Below are 23,457 nucleotides of genomic sequence, written 5' to 3' on the forward strand. Positions count from 1 at the left end.
GAGGGTGGTGGTGGAAACAATTGAGTGATCAGACATGGATGTGTGATAGTAGTATTAGTGGTTGAGAGAGAGGTGGCGATGAATAAGAGATTCAAAGAGTTCCCCCTTGTGTGGGTATGTAGGTTACAGATAGAGTGGAGAGCGTGGTCACTAACAAGACTGAAGTTCAGATTTCTGAGAAGTGGTTGGAGAGGGAAGATTAAAGTTACCTAAGAGAATGAGGTGATGTTTAGTGGAAAGCGAATGAAGGAGTTGCCCAAAAGTATCAAAGAATGGTCCAGTGGGACAGGAGGGCGTAGATGGAGATAATGTGAATTGAGTGAGGCGGAGCAATAGTAGAGATGGTGAATTCAAAAGAGGTAGCATAGGACGTGGCATTGGAGATTTGTGAGGCATTGAGGTAGGAAGAGAGTATGTGTCTGACACCTCCACCTCTGCCAGTTAGCAGAGGAGAGAAAATTAAGGATAGTTTGGCGTCGTGAGGGTTGCCAAAGTGGTATTGTAAGATGGAGAACTCCAGGTATTGGTGATAGCAAAAAGGGCTAGGGGAGGAGAGTCAGAGAGAAAGTAGTCGGTGATAAAGGAGGTTTTGTTGAATACAGACAGAACATTCCAGAGTGCAATGTTCACTTGATACAGTAAGGAAGAGTAGAGAAGTTGAGTCTTGGAAGAAGACAGGCAAGGTGGATAGGTGTTAGAGGATGTATGGCTAGCTCATCAGGTTTATTTGTGGAAAGGAGCTGAAAGGGAGATAGAGTAGTGGGAGTTTCGAGTTGTGATTTTTATAATAGTGATAGGAAAGGAGGAAGTTGTAGCGTGATTGGAGAAAGTGTAGCGAGAGGTGAGTAGGAGGAGCAGCAGCAGGAGTGAATGCATTATAGGCGAGTAGCACAGTATGGAGACACAGCACAGTATTTAGGAAGCATGGGGTAGTCACAGGTGGAACAGGGAGGAAGGCAAAAGCAAAGACTCATAAGAGAAGGAGCGAAGAAGCTGGTCAGTGGCTGGTCTTCACCCTTTGCAGTTCTTCCCTTCACTGGGACACTTCTGGCTGGGCGCCACTAAGGTGTTCTGAAGGGATGACACATGCTCTCATCACCTGATAGCCTAGTCCATCAGTGGAACTTTTTTCCAGAGACTTTAGCTTGAACCTGGGAACTTTTGTTTGAGTCCAGACACTTTTTATTTACACCTAGAACTGTTGAGCCAACGAGGAACCATCCTGTACAGTGTTAGGGAGCACACTCAAAAACCCTCCATCCATCCTGACACCTTGAAAACTACCTAGCATGTTGTGTTACATATAGTGTTCGTTACAGGGGTGAGGCCATTAGATGTAGCCACTGAGCATTGCATTGCTGTAGTCCATCGTATAGTTGTGTGAGAGCCACACAGTGACAGAGTCCAGATACAGAAATTAGTATTAACAGTCTTTATGCTCAACACAGACAAAAAAGATAGCTCCTCCAGAGCTTTAGTAACTCAAAGTGGGTTTATTTATCTGAACTGAAAGGCTCCTCTTCAAAGGTTTATAAGGACTGCTGTGACTTCACATCACTAAGTCTCTCTGCTACATCTTTCCCAATAAGCTTCTCCTAGTCATCTCTCCAGATATAGTGGGAGGAGATCCCCTCTAGTCCCTAAAGCATTTGCTCCGTCTCAGCCACAAGGTGTAACAGTAGCTGTATTTTAACGTCTTAAGCAGGCAAAGCCACTCAATCATTTTGGTCCTAGTTTCCACTTTCCACATCACCTTTCTTCACTGGCATCCTGATATCTACCCTCAGCCCTGCTACTCAGAACCTGCACTGATCCTCGCCCTCCACATCGCCTCACCAAGTGTTCGTTCTTCATGCCACCGTGGGCTTCCTGCCATCAGATCAGGGCTTCCTCCCTACCTCATAACTGGGCAATGCATGCCCTTTCATATCTCCCACCTGTGACTAGTTCTGATATTGCTAGAGTTCTCCTCTTTTGTTGAGCTGATTTACTCTGTCTCCAACTGTGGTTCTCAATCTCCCACCATCTACTTCCCTCCTTCCAGCATCTGGTTTTCTTCTCCTTCCTAAACCTGCTGAGCTCTGCTTTCCACCCTCTGCTGTTCGCCACCTCCCTTCACCTGCTGTTTTTTCTCCATCGTGCCTCCATTTTCCTTTACTCCAGCCCTTCATTCTCTGCGGCGCTCCTCCAGTAGCTCGATCCTCCAATGCAAACATACTCCAAACTCTGCTCTCCTACTCCACCAGAGGCCCACACTGCTCCTTTTCCTGTTGTCTTTTATTTCTGGTCTACCTGGGCTAGGCTTGCATGCAACTTTAAACCTTTTCAAGACGGGGAGCAAAAGTTAGTTGTAGAAATCGCCTTCACACTTTACTTTTATGCTCTGGCTTGTAAAATAGTAAATGGTGTCGGCAAATTAAGCTTTGCAGACAGCATTTATAGATGGATTCCTTTGGACCCCTCCTGCTTTTAACAGGTGCTAAATAGAGGCTGATTCCGTAGGAATCCATTCCTTTTAGGCCTGCATGATAATCGGGCTGCAGGGAGAAGCACAGCAAAGGTGTTAACTCCACTTTGTGTCCCTTCTCCAACTTGATCACTATTAAATATAGTCCGGAGCGGTAAACGAAGATGTAGAGGTGTTGCGCCTTGCCTGGATACCTTCATTTACTGTTCTGCCCAATATAAAATGGCAATGTATGTTTTCTTTCTAGCTGAATACACTGGGCCTCATTATGAGTTTGCCGGTCCGGAAACAGGGGTGCCCGTAAGCTCGAGTTTGTGACGTTCCCGTTCCTGTTGAAGTGGGTCTAGTGGAGATGACCTAGGGGTCCTTCCTACATGACCTGCAGGCCCATCATGTATTGGCTTGGGAGGCACCTGGCCCCTTGAGTCTTCCCACTACACGTCCCCAAAACAAGGCAGTAAACGTCGTCACAAGTAGTACAGTTTTAATAAGAAGAGAACACATTTGGTATTTTAGACTTAAACTACAGATTGATGTGCATGTAATCGAAGATCGGTACACAGCAAATGCTACATTGAGAAGATCATGCATTTCTATGCATTATATGCTGTGCATATATCATGCCTCCTGAAGAAGGCAGAATGAATTACAATATTGCCAAACAGTAGTACATTGGTCAAGGAACATAGATCGGATTAGGCTATGAACCAAAGTCTACAGGGTCAAAGTGAAGTGGAGAATTCTTCCTACTACGAGCACGTGAAAGGGTTGAGCCATGATTCAGGTAAGACCTAGGTTTGTGCTACCTATGTTGTTGTAATGGGCCCGTTTAGAAATATCGAGAATGGGTAAGGCTTTGAAATGATTGTACTGTGTAGACAACAAATCTGGTTTTAATGTCATCTGGCCAACACAAAAAAATTGGATTAGATAAAATAAGCTCAAAGGAGCAAATGAATTGTTGGAAGAACATCACACAGCATAATAGCGGACAAGATGCATACACCATTGTTTTGACTGTTCTGGGTCATGACTAATATAGACAGGTAAACCTGCATCGGAACGATATAGGGCAGCCTCTAAAATGTAGAGGTTATTTTAAATAATCATGGGATTGGCATTCCTTGTTTACGGTTACATTTCTCTTTTGCTTAGGTGGAATATGCCGTTTTGAGACACATCACAGAACTCAGAAGAATCTACCACCTATACAGCAGCCTCGGGCATGACATTTCTGTGGACAACACATTCCTCATGACAAGATTCCAATTCTGGAGATTTTTGCTGGACTGCAGATTCCATCACTACGATATGACACTTTCCGATATGGACAGGATGTTAAATGGTTAGAATCTATGAATGTACTGATGTTTTAATGAAGCATGACTGTTTCCTTTGGGAGGCACTTATTTTCTTTTTCAATTGTGGTAACTAACCTAATGAAAGCAAGGTCACTGTAACTCCAGGGTAAATGTATGAAGAATTCCAGGCCATGTTGTTTTCTGTTATGTAGGGTTTTTATATTGCACCACAACTACGCTGCTTCAAAGCTATCTAAACATTCAACTACAATTCTTGTTTGACAAACCCCAACATGGTCTAATAACATGTCACGTCATAGACGGCATGGACTGTAAAGTGACCTGAAAGGGCATGTCTCTTGTGCCCTATTCAAAATGTTAGCTGATCCTTGATCCTGCTCACTGCTTCAAAGTAATGTACCACAACAATCGGAGCATGGAGGAGGACTAGTAATTATCCCCTTCAGTCACTTGCTTTTTATCATAGGTGCAAGGTCATTCAATTATAAATCCAACTCTCCTTCTACAAACTCCTCACTCACTACCATTGCTGACCCTCCTTGCCTGCCCCCCAGCAGCTTCATGGAGGACTTCTCCACAATCCTCATACAGCTCTTCTCTATATCCAACAACTGTCTAATACATGCAGACTTTACCTTTCGGTTGAAAAGTGTTCTCCCCTGCCACAGATGGGCAAAACAATGTATTCCATGGCTACCATTGATTTAAAGCTCTCTACCCATCACTTTTGGTCATTTCAGTGAGTCACCTTCCTATATGGCATTGGCAATTTTTATTTGGTTCCCCTAAAAGCATTTTAGGTGTTGGTTCAGAAAAATGTTTTAATCTGATGTATTTAGATCAAAAGAGTTTCTGCCTGTGCAGAAAAATTAACAATTTGAGTGCCTCACACCTGAACAAACCTTGTTCGACTGAAGACATATTTTACAAGAAGCGCTTGAATATTCCTATCTCTTACAAGTCTGTGAAACGTGCACTTTTTGTGCAATATATTAAAGTGTAAAAAGGTTATAACATTGCTTAGGAAAGAGCTATTTACATAGGGTTAGTGTCCATAGTATTAGTATATGTTCTTCTGTGTATCAGACATAGTTGAATATTTTCTTTTTGAATATTGGTCTGAAATTCTGTATTTATTATTAGTTTACATGTCGCTAATGGGTTCAACAGCCCATCTACCTTTGGAGAATTCACCCACAAGATGCTCACATGTACTGATCAGAGGCCTCATATTTTGAAACAGATGCAACTCTTTACAGTGACATATTTTTAAGGGCTTTGGCTTAAGGGAACCCATTCTAATTGTTGTGAGCAATGATCTGGTAGTTCTCTGTTTAGAGTCTGCTTTAAGGAATGAACTGATAATTACCCTTTTGGAATTCAAAGCATGCATATGTGAGGTGGATCAAACTGTATAATCATTCTATTATTCTGCAATCTACTACTTGAATTGGTTGTTACTGTGGACCCTGATAGAAACAAATATTGTAGACTACTTCACAAGGTGATGCCCCATGTACACATCATGTCAAAGCGATATAGCAGTACAGATAAGTTATACTGTTTCCAAGTGCACTCCTGTAAACTGTACCACATTTCTGTATGTTGTCAGAATGGTGATGGAAAAATGTATTTTCTTTTTCTTTTTACAGATAACGCACCACCAGAATTATTACACGCCCCGCATGAGACCCTGCTCTTAAGAAATTTTTTGAGTTACATAATACATCTTTCCTTTCACATTTGTCAGGAAGAAAATCGGTACGTTTTATGAAGGCGTAAAAAAGATATATGATGTATTGTTAAGTTTTCCAAAATAGATAGCTATGTTAATTCACTATGAAATCAAAAAGGTCAAATAGTTCTATGTCATTTTGTGAAGCAAAAATTCACTTGAACAGATTGTTCAAGTAATAATGGGAGCTGGCTTCTATCATAACAGTGTACCTGTCTATTTTACAATTTCCTACACAGGGGCACAACAACTATCATTGCCTATCTCCTGCCCACTTTTCCATTGTATTACTTTACATCTTTTCAGCACCCCTTGCCAGTGGTGGGCTCACTGAATACCATTGTACAGAAACATATGTAGAAAAACATGCAAAAGATGCACCATGGCAGTTTTGTTGAGGAAAAGATGAGACTGGATTTGTGTCATATCTTCGTCTTTAACAACTTTGGAGTAACATATTCCTTGTAGTGTCACTCACCATCTTACATTGTGACAACCTTACATTCCAAAACTGCCTCTAATAAACAGTCAATTAATTCTACCTGTCTTGCACATTCTCTAGTGTTTCTGTAGGTTTTCTGCTCTTTGCAAGACATTGAGTACATTTTTCGCATAGCATTCTTTGTGATGTACTGTCACATGCATGACCATATTTTGGATTTATGCATGCATCCACTCAACTACAGTTTGCATTGGCTATTTTCACTCAACTGAACCCCATTATACATCTTCTGACCTGCACCTTGAGTGCAAACAGCGTGCACAGGGTATTTTCCGGTCTATCGCAAGAGAAGCAGGCATTTTTTTGTAATTGTGTACCAGTACTTTGGGATCTTCTTCTTGCTCACTGACATTTCAGCAATATCTTCATATCTGCCAGTTTTTTGTGTCCAGCCTATTGTCTATAAAGGTTACCTGCCGTCTTGCATCAAACTGTTTTATTTCATCTGCAGTTGTATTGAAAAGTCTTCTGCGAGATGTTTATAATCATGGCTTCACACTCATTTTGAGTTCTAACAGCATCAAGTCGTTTTTCAGTAGATTTGGCATTTTGAACAAAGGCCTTCTTTATATCCAATGGCACAATAAACACAAATTAAAGTCTTTACCACTTAAGCACTTAGGTTTGGATGGAACTGGTTGATTTTTCTGCATTACGCCTTTCATAACTTCAGTCAAATGTTATGACCTGAAGCAGATAATGAAAATGAATTATTGAACCAAAATGAAGAACTGAACGTTTAGCACTAGTGCTGTAATTGCATAACTGCACTATAAATTTGGAACTTTTTGAGACACCATTGACTTCTGAGTAAATGTTGTTTGAATCACTGTTTTAGATCTGAAAATGAAAATAACTAATAGAGATATTGAAGATGTTATAAATTACATTGGTGACCAACCTGATGGCATCTTAAATCCTACACACAATTCAACTTAGTGCCATCATGGAAATTAATCATGTATTGGAACTTTCTGATGACAATAGCCACTTCCATCTTTTCCTCAATGACATGACACTGAATTATGTTCCCAATGTTCCCCTGCTATCATGCTTATTCTGCCTAAGCTTCCTTACTCTTGTAGTGGCAATTTGTCCCTTTACCCACACTTACAGAAAATGATCTTGTTTGCTACATTAAGGAATGTGACTTGCTAACATGCTGTCCTTGTTGCCTGGATGTTTGCAGTAAAAGATGAAATGCGAGTGGTTAATGAGAATAATTTTTCATTACAGGCATGAACGTTTGCCGCACAACAGTGACACAAATGCACCTTCTTTAAGCAGTGTTCCTGCTGCAGTGCCTATACAGTAGGTATATTTTACTTCAGCTCTATGCTGCTGCTTAGGATGAAGTGCTATTGAGTGAAGTACATATGGGTTTTAATCTGAGTGTCATCTTGATTTTTTCAAAAAATAGTTTTGTATATTTGTAATCATAAATGCACTTGCTAAATGTGGTATGGTAAAGAAGTATTGCTGTATTCTTTTTTGAGAGTGGGATTTAGTGGGATCATGCAGAACTACTAGCATCTCAGCAGGTACTAATATACTAGCATTGCCAGATTCTCAAAACCTCACTTGTGCCCAAAAAAGTGTTATCCTAATTCTGCATTTCTGGGCATTTAAAAATTCACGAATGGGATGGGATTTTGAATTGTGTGTCATCCCTTGCGCCTTTTGAAACAGGAGTAAGAGGAGGTGCAAATCATGACAGGGTCATGATTAGTGTAACAGCCTTGGTTTAAATTGGGACTGAAACACTTGGATTTCCATCCCCCAAACAGGGTTGGAAATGCTTTTTTTACTGGAGCCTTTCACTGAGACAGGCCTTTAAACAGCCCGCCTCAGTGCAATACGCTCCCAGCAACCCTTTGGTTGCTGGGAGCCTGTCGTACATTAGTGTTGGGAACGTGTGTGTTCAAGGGGGCTGGATAGCACATCTTTGCACTACTGACCAGCTCCTCCTGAAATGCTCTGGTTACCTTTGTGAATAAAGTGGCCTGAGTAGTTCAGAAACTAGAAATGTGAAAGTAGGAAAATCCATTTCAGCCGAGTCTCACACTCCACAGCGCCCCTGTTAGCCATTGCTGAAAGTTCACCTCCAGTTCTGAACCTCAAGAGCAAGGCATTGTGGGTATGCAAATGAGCCCAAATGCAAACCTTTTCTCCAGGAAATTGTCTTTGTCTAAGAGGGCAGTGCTACTTTATACATAGCTTATACATACATACATAGCTTAAACAACCCAAGTCGGGATGAGGGATTGGTGGGGGGTGGGTGGGTGTGTGTGTGTGTGTGTGTGTGGTGAGAGTGTGTGTGTGTGTGTGGTGAGAGTTGTCTGGCCTTCAAACTACAGCTGAAGGGAACCCTGACGTCCCTCTCTAGATGACCTCATTTGTGTTCATATAGATGCATCACAAAATCAACATGACAGCACCTGCACTGGCTGTGAGCTGCATGTAAAGACTGCCTCCCTGAGGATGTGATGAGCACTGAAACCGGTAGGAGGAGAATACCAGTAGCTGAGTAAGTTAATCGTGCGCCCCTTCCTTCCTGTACTATATATATATATATATATATATATATATATATATATATATATATATATATATATATACACATACATATGTATATGTGTATATAGAGAGAGAGAATGAGAGAACATTCTGTGGGAGCATTGACTCTTTGGAGGTGTTCTCAGGACGAGTGGACCCAGAGTAAAGGTGATACTTGGAGAATAACTCACTGACATGTAGCTGGACGGTATAGAGTTTGGATGGAGTGCAAGGTATTTTACCTCAGATTTCAGTATGGGCCTGTAAAGAATACGGTCGGACATGGCTTGCCTTATAGAAAAATCCTTTGTTCAGGTTTGTCAATAACGTAACAAGTTATGGAACTTAATTATCCGTGTTCCTTCCTGTGGTTCAGTCCTTGCGGTTTTGAGTAGGGATTCCGCCTTTTAACCTGTAGTCGCCGTGGTCTAGTAAGCCCAATGGTAGCTTTCGTTCTTGCTTCTTCCGGGTTCGAAACTGGTACAAAAAGAAGAACCACAACAAACATCAGCTTCGTTGTAATAAAGCAGTCCCTCCCCGTCCCTAGGCCAAGGCCCGTCGCGAAACGTGTCGTGTGCCAGCTGACCCTAAGGGGGTGTTCCCTCCAATGAACCGTATGCTTCATGCAATCCCCGCTCCGATTCAGAAAGACACAGGGTCCTGCAAGGGCAGTGACGGCTGCACTTTCGTCATGGGGATGACCACGAGAAATGGACTCTCGCCTTCCCCTAGCCGCTAAGTAGGGATGGACCTCGTTGTAATCGTGTTTTGTTGAGCGGGTTCTCATATAACCGGTCGGGTGTCCCTCATATGAATCAAGGTGTCGAGGAAGTCGGTTGGCCACATTAACCCCCAGATACACAGCGGATGGTCTGACCAGTAGAATAGCCTTCACAACCCCACAGGGCCCTCAGTATTTGCATATAATATGGATGTTAGTTCAATGTGGAGCTTGCAAAGGCTCCTTCTTGTGCTCTCTGACTCTTGTAGAGGACCTTTCCCTGGACTGGTGGCGCACTTGGTATGGGTCGGAGCATGTGGGAGAGCTAAGCGCAGCCCCAGAACAGTATGTTAGTGAATGTAGGAGCCATAAGCCCTATCGAAAGTGTATACTGTAGGGTCATCTTACTGAAAACATCCACACATGTTTTATTTTTTAATGCCAGGGTTGGCATACTTGATATGTGATGTATTCCCATCCCTGTTCAGCAAATCGAATTGGGAACAGAGTCCAAGGTCAGGGGGATCACTTGCTGGATTTAGCAACCCCAAATCATCTTGGATGCCGAGTTTCATCAGCAAATTTACCTTGGAAACTACTGGCTGATCTTGACATTGGGATAGTCCCTCTTCTTTGGGTATAGATATGTAGTCATCCCCCTGGATAAGGCACTGATCATGCCTTAACCTGGATAACCAGTGATCCCCTGAATCACCCAAGGGAGGACTGGGGAAGCTTTAGGGGAACCTCCATTTACCACCTGCAGTCATCTCATCACTAAACGGGTGGTTCCCCCTAAACTGCAGACGTCCCCAGACTGCCTCAATTAGTTGTTGTGCGTTTGAACTTGTCACATACCTCATCCCCCTCTTCCTGGCTCCCCTTATTGCTTTCTGGTCCAGAGACTGAGAGTCTGCTTAAAATAATCAACATTGATTTGAAGTTTAACATCTCAATGTTTTGCTGAGAATACATATGGTTGGAGAGCTAAAACACCTTTTTGTGGGCCATCCGGGATAGCTGGGCATGGCCGAAGACTAAAGAGATTTATCTCCCCATTAGGGCCTCTCTCACTCACTTCATGGACTTGCACTCCAGCTCTATGATAGCCTGATGACTTTTCCTAGGAAAACTGATTGTAGCTTATATATTGTATGGGTTGCTGTAGATCCAATCTTGCTTGGGACAAGATAGCTCCTGAGCCCACTGTAGAGGTATCTGCTTGCAGAATGAAGGTTGTTTAAAATTGGTGATACCTAACAAAGAGTTTTTTCACAATATGTCCTTTAAGATCTGGGATGCTGTCAGTTCAGTTTGATTACAAATTAGCCTGGAAGGCTGGCCACTCGTTGGTTTATCAGAAAGAGGCCCAACAATGATGGAACATCTCTGGATTAAGTGCCTATTGTAGTGTATGAGGCTTTGGAGGGCTTGCAGTTCTGAGGCTGCTTTTTTAGCTTGGGGTTGGACCAAGCAGTTTTCTCACAAAACCTTAGATATAGTATAGTACATTGCCCAATTTGGCTTTTTGCTGGGTTAACAATTAATTCTCTCTTTCATAACGCTTTGCCTACCAGATAAAGATGGCGCATATTTTTCCCCATGTATTACTATGTATGTCAATATTATCTATGTAGGCCTGTTTAAATTATGGGTATGGTCTTTGCGCTAGATCTATATTCCTTTGGATAATACATAGGCTATTTGCTGCTAATGTTTGCCTTCATTACATCATGGCAAACAAATCAGGCCTGCATCCTTGACAGACATGCTTAACAACATAGCACCTGTTAAGACCAAGATGGTCAGGGATAGGCAAAATCACCATAATTGGTTCTGCGCAGAACTTATTAAGTTGAAGCAGGACAGGACAGCAGACCGTCACTGGAATAAAAATATGACAGATGAAAACAATATTATTTGGAAGAACCTAGAAAAACAGTATAGGGACAATATACTTAAAGCTAAGAAAAACAGTTTTAATGCTGAAATTGAGGGGTCTTCTAATATTACTAGGAAATTGTTTGAAATCCTGAAGACTTTGGAGAAATCCCACTTGAAATCTGATCTGTCCTCCCCTACAATGGATGACTGCTCCAGCATAGAATAAGCCTTTACTGACAAAATTGTAGTGGCACATGTTCAAATTGCAGCAGATCTGGCCTCAGTTATACTGACAGATAATATTAAGGAGCCCTTGAGAGAGAAATCTCAAACATTTAATTTCTCTGCTTTTTCAGTACAGACCATGGAGGATATTCTCGGGAAAATGCGCCCCACTTCCTGTAATCACGATACTCTGGTGGCTAAAATTATAGTGAATAATGTCAGCACCTTTGCACCATTCCTCACATGCTTCACTAACGCCACCTTTCAGCATGGAATAATTCTGGAAGATGTTAAGAAGGTCATAGTCACACTTTTGCTAAAAAAGGCAGGTCTAGACAATTTTTTATAGCAACCATAGACCTACTAACAATGTCCCGTTCCTTTTGAAGGTCGTGGATTGGGTTGCTACAATGCAACTGCAAAAATACCTGGATGAATCCAATATCCTTCATCCAAGGCAGTCTGGATTTAGAGAGCATCATGGCACTGAGAGTGCTCTAGTTGACCTTCAGAGTCAGATGCTGGACTGTATGGACAAGAGTAAGCCAGACCTGCTGATGCTGCTCGACTTATCGGCAGCGTTTGACCTCCTGGATCGCAAGAAATGATTAGCTACTTTATCTTCCGTGGGCCATTGTTCACCACAAGCTGTGGAGTGGATGAAGTCTTTCTTGTCAGATAGGATGTCGAGAGTCTGATGGGGTCAGGCATCCTCCACACATAAACCATCTAACTGCAGAATTCCGCAGGCAGCGTGTCTGTCCCCTGCACTCATTAATATTTACTTGCGTCCTCTGTGTAATATTCTGGACGAAGTGGAGGCAAGATTCACAAATTACATTGATAACCCTCAGTTGTTGATAGAACTGATTGGAGACTATGCTGAGGATGATTGAATCGGTCAGAACATCCAACAAATAGTGAACAATTGGATGACAGCTAACTGTCTTTGTCTTAACAGTGCCAAGACCGAATTATTGGTTTTTGGGTCTTCTCAAGCGAGGACGAAACTGGGTCCTGAATATTTTGAGTTTTCTATTGACGGCCACTTTATTAAGACCTTGGACTTTACTTTACTTTATTACATTTATACCGCGCACCATTGACCCGAAGGCATGAGGGCGCATACAATACAAACAACACAAACAATATAAAACATAGAACATAAACGGGAGACAGAGGGTGGTATGTAAAAACACACCCAGAAGGGAATGAGAATCATAGTCATGAAAAATGGCAATGACCTAAAAGGGTCAATTAGTCATAGTGGACCCAACAAGCAGGGAACATCAAAGTATCAAGTTACAGGTCGAAGAACCTCTGGGCAGATATTTACAAAGTCTTAGGAACGAAAGTAAAGTGCTGACCCCGCAACCCACTAGAACACAATCACTATTAGGCTGCGAGCACCAGTCACCGAAGTCAATCCTGCATAAAGACTTCAAGTCAGACAATCTGACAACTCCCGACCTTGTTCTCTTTTGCAGCCATGCAAGCACTTTATTACGCAGTGCTTCTCTGGGCTCTTTGCCCTCAACCTTCTGAATATTCGTGATAACAAAGTTCCTTTGATCGATAATAAAGGAATGAGTACTCATATCATTGATTTTTGGCATTTGTGTTTTTCTTAAATGCAAACTCTGCGAGGTCACCATCTTGAGATTAGCATTCGCAGCTACGATTTGTTTAGCAGGTTTTTGGCCGGGATTCAAATCAGGTACCGCATTTATAGTGGTGTTTCCTGTCCTGTACCTTTGATATCAACACTGGAAATGTTTGCCTTTTCATTAGTAGCAGGTGTTAACCTAAAGGGAACTAAAAAACCCTCCCTAGAGGATCCAGTTTGTGAGGCTTGGTCCGCCATCTCCCTTTGTGTGTTAACTAGGCCGGCGTTGTCAGTCTTTGCTGGTTGTAACAAAGCGGCTGGACTATAATGCACGTCTGTCTGAGACGCAAAGTTAACTCTAGGCAGACGTAAATCCGACACAAAGTCATTCAAGGAGCCCACCAATAGGCAAAGGTCAGGGAGACTATTACATAAGAAGAGCTCTCTAGAGATACTCGCCTTAAGGTGCGACCATTGAGAAAGAGCAAAATGATCTGGTTGGGAGAGATTGGGCCCAACACCCCATTGTAAAGCAAGGGGTGATGATATTATATGGTCTATGTTCCTCATTGCATCTTTCTTAATCCCTCCAAGGAGTCGAGTCACAGCTGGGGGAAAAGTTGGATCTGTAGAATCAGAGATACCACTTCTTAGGTAACCTTGGGGGTGATTATGGATCAATCTCTAGGAGCAGACGCCCATGTGGACAATGTCATAAAGACATCCCAATATCATCTGAGGTTACTTAGACTGGTGAAACTTACGTCACCAGTAAGAACTGCAAAACTCTGGTTAGAGCTATTGTAATGCCCTGCATAGATTATTACAATTGTAATGCCCTGCATAGATTATTACAATGCCCTTCTAGGCAGTGCAAGTAAAAACTGCATACTAAAGCTTCAAACCCTTCAAAATGATGCTGTTCGATTATTAAAAAAAATTCTCCAAAAGGAATCACATAACACTGACTGGGAAGGAATTCCACTGGTTGCCTGTTGCATCCAGGATTACCTTCAAAATCCTCACTTTGACGCATAAATGCCTACACGGTCACGCACCAAGCTATTTAAAAAATGGCCTCACCCTGCAAACACAGGGAAGATCGACAAGATCTAGTAATACCTACCGTCTTGTCTGTCCCAAAACACACTGTAAGGGTCGGTCATTCCCGGTTACAGTCACACTTGCCTGGAACGAACTTACAGTCAAGATGCGCACAGAGAAGAACCAGCACCAAAATGCTAGGCAATTCGCCTCCGAACAAGAGTACCAACAGCAACCCCAGACACATGTCTAGTGGACCCCTTGCCCACTGTTCTTAGAGAGGCACAGCTCCACCCTTCTGATGAGGTTCAACCAGGCCGAAACACGTGTGGTTGCTGTTGGTACTCTTGTTCAGAGGAGAATTGCCTAGCATTTCGGTGCTGGACTTCCCCAGGGCAGGACGAAGACCGATATGTTTGGGATATTTCTCCTCTGTGAAAGATAGTGAGCTAAAGAATCAGGGTAAGGCCCTCAAAACCAGGACTAATGTTCGGCAGAGGGACTCCCAGGACCCCCCTTCATTTTTGCATATTTAAGTAACTTTGGGTCTCCCCCTAAATTACTAGCCAAATCCAGGCGTGGTCCCCTTGCTCACTATTCTTAGAGAAGCACAGCTCCACCCTACTGATGAAGTCCAACCAGACCGAAACATGTGTCTGGGGTTGCTGTTGGTACTCTTGTTCAGAGGAGAATTGCCTAGCATTTTGGTGCTGGTTTGCCCCAGGGCAGGACAAAGACTGATATGTTTTGAATATTTCTCCTCAGTGAAAGATAGTGATTTAAAGAATCTGGGTGAGGCTTTCGTAACCGGGACTAATGTCAGGCAGAGGGACTCCCAGGACCCCCCTTGTCAATTTGCATATGCAAACTTGTGCAGTAATCTTACAAATGATGGTAAATGCCAGGGCAGAAGAACTATGCTAGTACATGGTCTTGGGCCTTAGCTACCCTCAAATCACCAGCAGTGAAGTGGAAATGGGCCATCTCCATGACAATGTGCTGGTTTTGGTACAAGAAATTGGACCCTGGTCTCCCCATCCACCTGGGTGTTGTTCCCAGCCCTATACAGCAGCCTGTTGCTTTCAGCAAAGCAGCATACTTATCTACATCGCACAGAGATAACCTGCTTAAAGACTCAGCCATGTAACGCGGCAGCAAGCAAATCGGGATAATCCAGTAAATCTTCTACCCTTTCTGCAGGGATTTTTGGACTATAGTGAACCTAACTCCTTGTTTCTCCTCCCAGGCCAGGGTAACTTGGGAATTTCTTATACCTCTGGTATAAAGTCGAGCTCACAGATTGTTAATGAGTAGCACCATCATGACCCCTCCATAAGCATAATCTTGAACCACTATTCCTCCTCCCACAACCCTGCAGTGGTTAGGCCTACATCAGATTTAGAGGTGATTCGCCAATTGGTGCATCGAGGTACTAATAGTTTCAAGGAATTTCTGATTCTTCTGCAGTAAAGGTTAAACATAGGTGCCCATAAGATAACCTGGTAAGAATGTTTAGCTTCCAGCGAGAGGCGCGCAACCTTGAGGGGAGGTGTTGTGTGGTGGACACTGTGTTGCCTTCTCTTGGTCCCACTTCTAAAACAATGTGTTGTGGGTGGAGACTGCAGAACACAAGGTGATATTTCAACACCTTTGTATCTTTCTCTTGGGGTTGAAAAAGTCTCTATTGAGTGTGTCCAACTCAGGATGAGTTATTTCAAGAAATTTGTCAAGATAGAAGAAATTAAACTCATGTGATGGAACATTTTCTTAAGTTTGTAGGTCTTTAGCCTAGTTCTCATTTCAATTGAGATTGTGGTTGTAGTCCTCAACTTTGCCTTGATCACTGTCTGTAGAAAGTAATGGCTTGTACTCTTCTACCATGGGCAAGCCGTGTAGTGCACCCCTTGCCCATGGGGACATCTGAGCTATATTACCTTGGACAAGACCTATGACATACCTCTTTACCATAGGGATCGTACCAGCTATATTACAAGGAGGTATTCCCCCTGCCCCGTCACCTGATGCTTTCAGGGTTTGCATGTTTCTATAGCTTGCCCTAGTGGCCTTACATCTGCCACCATAGTCTAGGCTAGAGCCCCCGTCTGGCTTCTCCTGCTATGCTTCTCTTCAAGGCTGGGCTCCTGCTAGCCTGTGTGTGCAGGTTCTTACTGAGTCCTCCTATTCTTTCCTAGCCTGTTAACCTCATCTCTCCTATCTTGTTAGTTGTCTTACACAGTTGCCACCTACTGTCTTTCCTGTCTTTCATTTGGCCTTCCTGGCGTTGCATAAGCAGGTTCTGACTTGATAATATTCATTCTTCCTCTCTCCTCGATGCCTCCCTACTTTCCGGAATGCCATCTTAACACCTCACCACTAGGGGAATTCTGTTTTTTATACACGTGGTGCAGAAGACAATGAAGAAATGATCGATCTGATTTGTGGGTCTGTTTATCCTTCAGTTTTGTTTCACGTGATTCTCCATTGCCTAATGGATCCAACTCATCTCTGTGCATGTGCCTTTCTTTCAGTCAAACTCTGGTGATTTGGATTTTTCAGTGAGCGGAATTGGCTCATACTGTGGAGCCCATGGTCGGAGGCTAATAAATACCTCTCTGCATGTAATAGCGGCCTCCAAAGCCAGTGTTCTGACTCTTGTATTTGTGGGTAAGCAGGATCTCTGCTTGTCAGAATGTGCACACTGAGCATGGATGCTCAGTTTTTTAATCTTCTTTTGCTGCGGTAAGATTTTCTTTTGGCTGCCATTCAGGTTCCAAGTCAGGGTTTGCGTACCAAGATGTGCTGGATTCTTAACCCTGTTTCATGTATAGAAACGTGAGTGGTGCCAAGAGAGTTCAGAGAATCACCCGCTGGTCTTGGTGCCTTCCCAAATCATCTTGGAGGCTGAGTTTCTTCCCTTGGGCATCCCCTTGCTGATCTATACATGATGTTGGTTCCTCTTCAAAGGGTATCAGTATGTTCTCATCTCTGGGAAATGTACTGTCCATCCCTTTTCTTAGATACCCATGATCCCCTGAATTGCCCACGGGATGTTTGGGGACGCTCTAGGGGATCCTCCATTTCGCACCTCCAGGGGTCGCATCACGAATGGGGTGCCTCCCTGGCCACCTGAGTTCCCCAGGTTCCCTTTCTGTGCATCATGCATATGAACTCATCACATTTGTGAGAAGTTTGTAGACTGGATCTAGTCTACCCTCGCAAGGCCAGGGATTACTCTCATCCCTTAAGCTTAGGCTCTGGGAGTGGGGGTTAAAGCAATGCCGAGAAAACCTGGCAGTGACAATTATAGCACAAGTAAAGTACAGCTTTCTCTAATGGAGTCATGATGGAGGAGTCACAAAACCTAATCTAGAAAGACTGACTGACCTAGCCCAAGTCAGTTGCCAAGCTACAAGAATCCACAATTCATGGAATCTAGCTCCCTTCTGGCTATCACCTGGTTACCCACAGTAACATGGATTTTGTAGAACTCCAGCACACTTTCTTGGCTGCTTTTACAATTAGGCCTCTTCTCCAAAGATGCCTCCTCGGGTCACAGGATGTAGACTTAGCCTAGTAGGCAATAGCTTGTGTTTCCGCCTTCACCAAGGGGATACCCAAAACAATTACCAGCAGCAATTCGTCACCTTCATACTAGTCTATTTGTCATGCTGATGTTATTCTCAACCACCAGCCAGCCAAGCCACATGCCTCTTGGCATGGACCCCACTACAGGCTTCAATCTTCCCCAGGTTCACTGACTTCTTTCCATGTTTTAGGCCATCCCTAGCCCTTAGCAGGCTTTGTACAACTTGCTTGCTTTCCTGTCCCAATTTGGACAGGTATGTAGTTCCAGCACTCCACAAACCACTCCTCACATTTTATTTGCTTGTTCTCCACCTGTTTCACCTCTCCAGATCGCCTTCCTTACTCCCATCCTGACTGACTGCCGTGTTCTGCCTGTTTTTATATGTTTGGCTCATGCAATCGCCCCCAGTAATCAGTGGGATTGGTTGGGCTTTTCAGCTATTAGCCCGAGGTTGCAGGTTTAGTTAAGATGCCCTGCTTCTACTTCCCTCCCACATGTATTTCCACTCCTGCTTACTATACTCGGGTGTTATGTTTTCCTTTGATGACTGCAATCACTAATTGTTTAACTGGGCTTGAAGCCCAAGTACTCAAAATCCACTTCTGCTAACTTGCAGTCGGGTGGATATGATGTTGGTGCAGTTCCATGATCCACTCCCTGCTCAGCGAGTGAATGATGTTTGGGACATCCAACCCACGTATGTGGTTCGCAGGTTCCTCGCTGCCTCATCCCTTTAGGAGCTCTGGTTAGAGAGTCTAGTCTGATGCATGTGTGTTTGCAAGCTCTCAAATCAATCACTCTCATGCCTTTCAGTAAAAGCCTTCTTTCCTTCGTCTTCCTGGATGCAGTGGCATACAACCCACAACCCCCTATTCTACACTTTCACTGTTGTTGAGGTAAGAGTCTTTAGCCTTCTCTGGGGTTCCTTTACATATGACATGGAGTGGTGAGAACCTTTCATTGACCCAGCCAATACAACCTCCAAAGGGCACTTTATGGAGTGGGGGCTTCTCTCGGTCCCTAAAGCCAAATGTCCCCTCAGCCTGTCCCTCCATGGTAACTTTGTCACAACCCTGAAAACAGTCAAATACACCCAACAAATAAAGGGAAGAAAGTACTCCCAATAAAATGTAGATAAAACCGGACACATAAGAGCCTGCCACCCTGCCTCCACCCACACTATGGAAACAGCATTCTTACAGGTATCCCTGCCGAAAAATTGACCCGGCGCCAGAGGGCGCAGAACACAGCAGTGCATCTTATATTTAAAGCCCCGAAAACCGCTGCAATATCATCTCTTTGTAGATCACTTCATTAGCTTCCTATAAAGCAGTGGATCAATTTTAAGCCCCTCTGTCTGGTGTTTAAGGGCATTCTAAATTAGCACCTAGGTACCTTGCCGAAAGACTGATTCGCTATGAGCCAACTCGCTCATTTCAATCCCCGGAATAATTCCTTTTAGTGATCTAACCCTCAAGATTTGTTCATAGAGGTCATAGACGCTTCACATCTAATCTACGGGCCCAAACCTCAGAACTCTCTGCCATTAGATATTCAAAGTATTACTGTATGTCCAAAATGTTGGAAGGCCGTAAAGACGCACCTGTTTAATTGAGTGGTTCCCAGTGGGTGGCCCCCTAGTCATTAGTACGGTTTGATCTTGGTGTAGATGAGTTTATGTAAGTATTGCACTGGGATGCAGTTGATTCTGTCTGGAGCATGTTACATTTGCAAATAAATTGAAGACATATATCAATCGCGCAGTGCCAGGAACATGTTCAGATCAATGGTACTAGCAGAGGGATCTATGTGATCAATGCACGCCCATAAATATTGCAAACGGAAATTCCAAAAGCAAAAATGCAGGCTTGCAGTGATCCCATGGATATTGCATCCATTAAGCAATGGCACAATTGCAGCCTTGCGACTGGGGGACACCCCCACAACCCAGAACCCCTGTTTTCAAACAAGGGGAGAAGGGAACACCCCTGCAACCCCCTTGCCCCTTGTGCAGTATAACAGGAATTCTGCATTTTCGTTTACTGCAAATGCGCAGTAAACGTATGCGCAGTAAACGTATGTTAATTTTTATGTGTTTTCCTCTATTGTGTAGCGATACCCTAGCAGAGCATAGAAACAGACAGGAACTCTGCTAGTTCTTCTGCTAGTTCTTCTGGCTGAGCTGGGGAGGAACTTTAAGATAAAAATCTATCTTTTCATTTGCATTAATGAGTAAGCGCAGAGTCATAGATTACAAAAGTCTGCCTGTTTCAGAGTTACAATATATTTTAATCTATTCATAGGGAATGGATATTTCCTTTTTATACACATGAAACAGTAATTTTACTGCCACCTTCAAAGTGGAAGTAAAATACTCCAACTTCAAAATATTAACTGGGATCATGCACGGATGTGTGGGCTCTTCACAAAAAAACATATTCACAATTATAAGTGGTGCCTCTCACTAAGAATATGTAGACTGCCATGAGAGCTGCTGCTCACTGTTGACAATAATATACAAATTGTGTCAGTAGGTACCTGTTAGTTATAACCGTATCGCACAACCTTTAATGAGCATAGGGTTTTGTACGTTCACATGAGTGTTTTTATTTTACTAATAAGTCATTCTTACAGCCAGCTGAGTGGTACACCTCAGGGAATGTATATACCCTAATGCAAAGCTTCTCTCAATATAAAATATAAAATAAAATCTAGCGATCCTATTTGATTGCCACTTGTCTTTTGTCTTACAATGCTGGGGTGAAAAGTGTACACATTCACTTGTATAACATCAATCACTGCACACATCTATTGTACAAGGACCATCTTAATTTTCTAGTTCCAGCCATTGTCCTATCTAGAGTACAATATTTGAAAACATTATAACACACCTGATTAGAGGTACCATCTCTTAAATGCAGGAGTGCATCCCCAGATGATTGAATAAAGTGATCCTTGAAAAGGAGGTCAGATTAAACAATATCTTGGTCCTTTTAGGCACAGACATGTACATAATATGTGCATGAAGGTTTCTAATTTTACTCCACATAGTTTCTAAATTCTGGAAGCTCTTGGAATGGTTTGTCTTCCTCCTTTGTACATTATTATGGGCCACATTCTACAGCGTAGCAGCCATAGCGTCTTTACTGTACCGCTAAACTGAGTTAGGATGCCCAAAGTGAGTGACACATCTAATGGAGGGCAGGGAGATACACAACACGTTTAACAACTGTATGCTGACTCCACACATCCTTCCTTTCTTTTAATAGGGTTATTTCGTCTGGGAGAGTTTTGTGTACACCAAAGTCTAAGACATCACTTCCAACTTGTACCATGTTGGTATCCACCCAATTGGACATTCTAGACAGTGATTGTGGAGAGTATCCAGGCCAGCCACAGTTCGGTGAAATGCAAATCTAAGGTGTGCAGATTTCAAAATAGTCTTCTTTGAGGTCATCCCCAAGTCCAACCTGATTTCCTACAACGGGTTACACTTGGGGATGCCTAAAAAAACCTTCCAAATCTTCTATGCTATCTAGGCCCATTCTGGAGAATAAATTCCAAATTTCGCTCTCCTAGAGCTGGATAGGTGTGGCCTCTCCTATACAACCATAATCCATGGTAGTAGACTACCCACAACATTATCCAAGGTAAATTAAGGTCTCCCTCCCATAGCTGCCATTCCTCATCCACCAATGAAGCATTAAAATGTATTTCAACATTGTTTTTGGTCAAACTGTACACCAAGATACACATATCCTATATATTTTGTGCATGACGCCTCACACCGGAAAGCCTCATGGCGCTGACAAGACTAAACAACAGAAAACATAGAGGCAAGATACTAGGTACAGCCAAGAAGATGAATCTATACCCTTGTCAAGGAGGAAGGTATTCATGCATTTTTTGAACTGCGCTAAGAATGGAATTGCCCTAAAAGAGGAGGAAAGGCATTCTATATCAAAGGAGCCCATGCTTCAAAACCGGTACCTCCACATTTTTTTAAGGAGAAGTGAGAGTAGTTCAGCAAGGTGTCTGTTAGATCGCAGAGTACGTTTAACGGGTGCCTTCATAATACATGAGCAGAGATAGACTGGCCCATTACCCGCCAGGCGTTTATACACCAGAGTGGTTGCCTTGTGTTGCACTCTCTGTTTCACCGGGAGCTAGTGTAGCATCCGACGAGCCTCAGACACATGGGACCACCGTCCGAGTCTGCAGACTGCTCGGACTGCACCATTCTGGATAACCTGTAGCTTCCTGAGGTTGGCTGAGATGTACCAAAATGGAGGCTTTTCACAATAATCAAGTGTGGTGTTTATGGTAACAGAGGCAATCAATCCCTATTCCTTTCGATAAATAGGGGCACATTTGCCACTAGAGACCAGTCATGTAAGAACAGGTGGAATTTAAGTATGACATATGTTTATTAATAACATTACCCGCAATCAAAAAATGACTATGTTGGGAGTCCAATTTTGTAAGCCTAGTGCTTGTTCCGAGGTATAGAAGCTCTGTCTTCAAATCATTCAAGGAAAGTGAGTTTAGTGTCATCCATGACTGAACATCCGCAAAAACCTCATTTACCTTCTCTACATCCTTAGAGTATGTCCCTGATAATTGAAGGAGGATCTGGGTGTCATCCGCGTAATATGCAAATTGCACTCCCAGACCCTCCAAGAGATTGCATAGAGCCCTGGTATACACGTTGACCAACAGGGTCAAAAGACATGAACCATGCGGGACACCACAAATAGGAAATACAGCCAGGAATTGAGAGTCATCTTTAACAACTTTCGCTTGTCTTGGCCATAGGAAGATCCTGAACCATGTACATATCAATGTACATGTTCCAATGTATAGCAATCTAAAAACAATCCTTAGGGATTTTTTCTTTCAAGAAAAGGCCCTGATTTATGTTTTCTTTTTTTAACTATCAACTTGTTTAGTTTACATTATGGGGCTATGCAGGCCACTTTCCTCTGTGGGTCCACTGGAGATGTGTCAAGTAGAGCAAGATCATCAGCAAGTGAGCTGAGGCAAACTTAAGCAGAAAACTCCCAGATATAACTGAATGGGCCAGAAGGTGACACCGTTCTCCCTTCACACACAAAACCTTGTCCTGTTTAAGAAAATCCCAGACCAATTTGCTTTGTCAGTAGTTACTTTTCTTTGACTCTTATCCCTCACAGATTGATGGAAGAGAAGACATATTTTCAAATGACTCTGGTTTATTAAAGTAAAGAAATGCCTCTCCTATCCCTACTTCTATGATGGTGATTCCCTATTCTGCACAATAACAAATGGGTGCTCGTCAGGGCAACTTACAAAATAAACTTTGTTCTCCGTCCAAATCTATTCTGTTCACTGACCCTACCACTAACAATAACAATAACGAAAACAACACTTATCCTAGAGAAGTGTTTTTAACCTCCCCCAAATTTCTTGCTTGGGCTGGCTGTTGCGTGACCCCACCCAATTGTTTTTCAGGTTCTCTCAGGTTGGTTCAGGCCTCATCCTGCTGGTGCAGTTTAAACAAGTTTGGTATCTTTCCTGGTTTTCCAGAAAACAGGACTCCTGATTCCTTCATCAGTGTCCTGCTGAATTAAAAAAGTGAATACCTTAATTGCACCACTTCGATTTGTAGAGCAGTCAATCGTGTGCTACAACAGGGTTTGGCTCCCTGCGTGGATTCTATCTTTTGTTCACTCCTCCATGGCGTTTCAGTCTCTCTTTGGTTGTCAGCGCTGGATGGGCTAGTTAGTCCTTCAGACAGTAAGGCCTGATTCACCGAGCGTTTTCCAATGGG

General features: G+C 43.0%; 1 protein-coding gene across 3 annotated transcripts in view; it reads left to right on the forward strand.

Moving 5' to 3' along the window:
- The window catches only part of RSPH10B (radial spoke head 10 homolog B), a 765,802-nt gene that overhangs the window by 428,153 nt on the left and 314,192 nt on the right, over positions 1-23,457 (forward strand). For all 3 annotated transcript variants that reach the window (XM_069645637.1, XM_069645638.1, XM_069645639.1), the window contains exons 11-13: positions 3,623-3,812; positions 5,442-5,550; positions 7,263-7,337. In XM_069645637.1, the coding sequence (XP_069501738.1) occupies positions 3,623-3,812; positions 5,442-5,550; positions 7,263-7,337 (374 nt within the window). The remainder of the gene's footprint in view (positions 1-3,622; positions 3,813-5,441; positions 5,551-7,262; positions 7,338-23,457) is intronic.

Source organism: Ambystoma mexicanum, chromosome 2p (assembly GCF_040938575.1).
Source record: "Ambystoma mexicanum isolate Mex_15411 chromosome 2p, UKY_AmexF1_1, whole genome shotgun sequence".
Lineage (NCBI taxonomy): Eukaryota > Metazoa > Chordata > Amphibia > Caudata > Ambystomatidae > Ambystoma > Ambystoma mexicanum.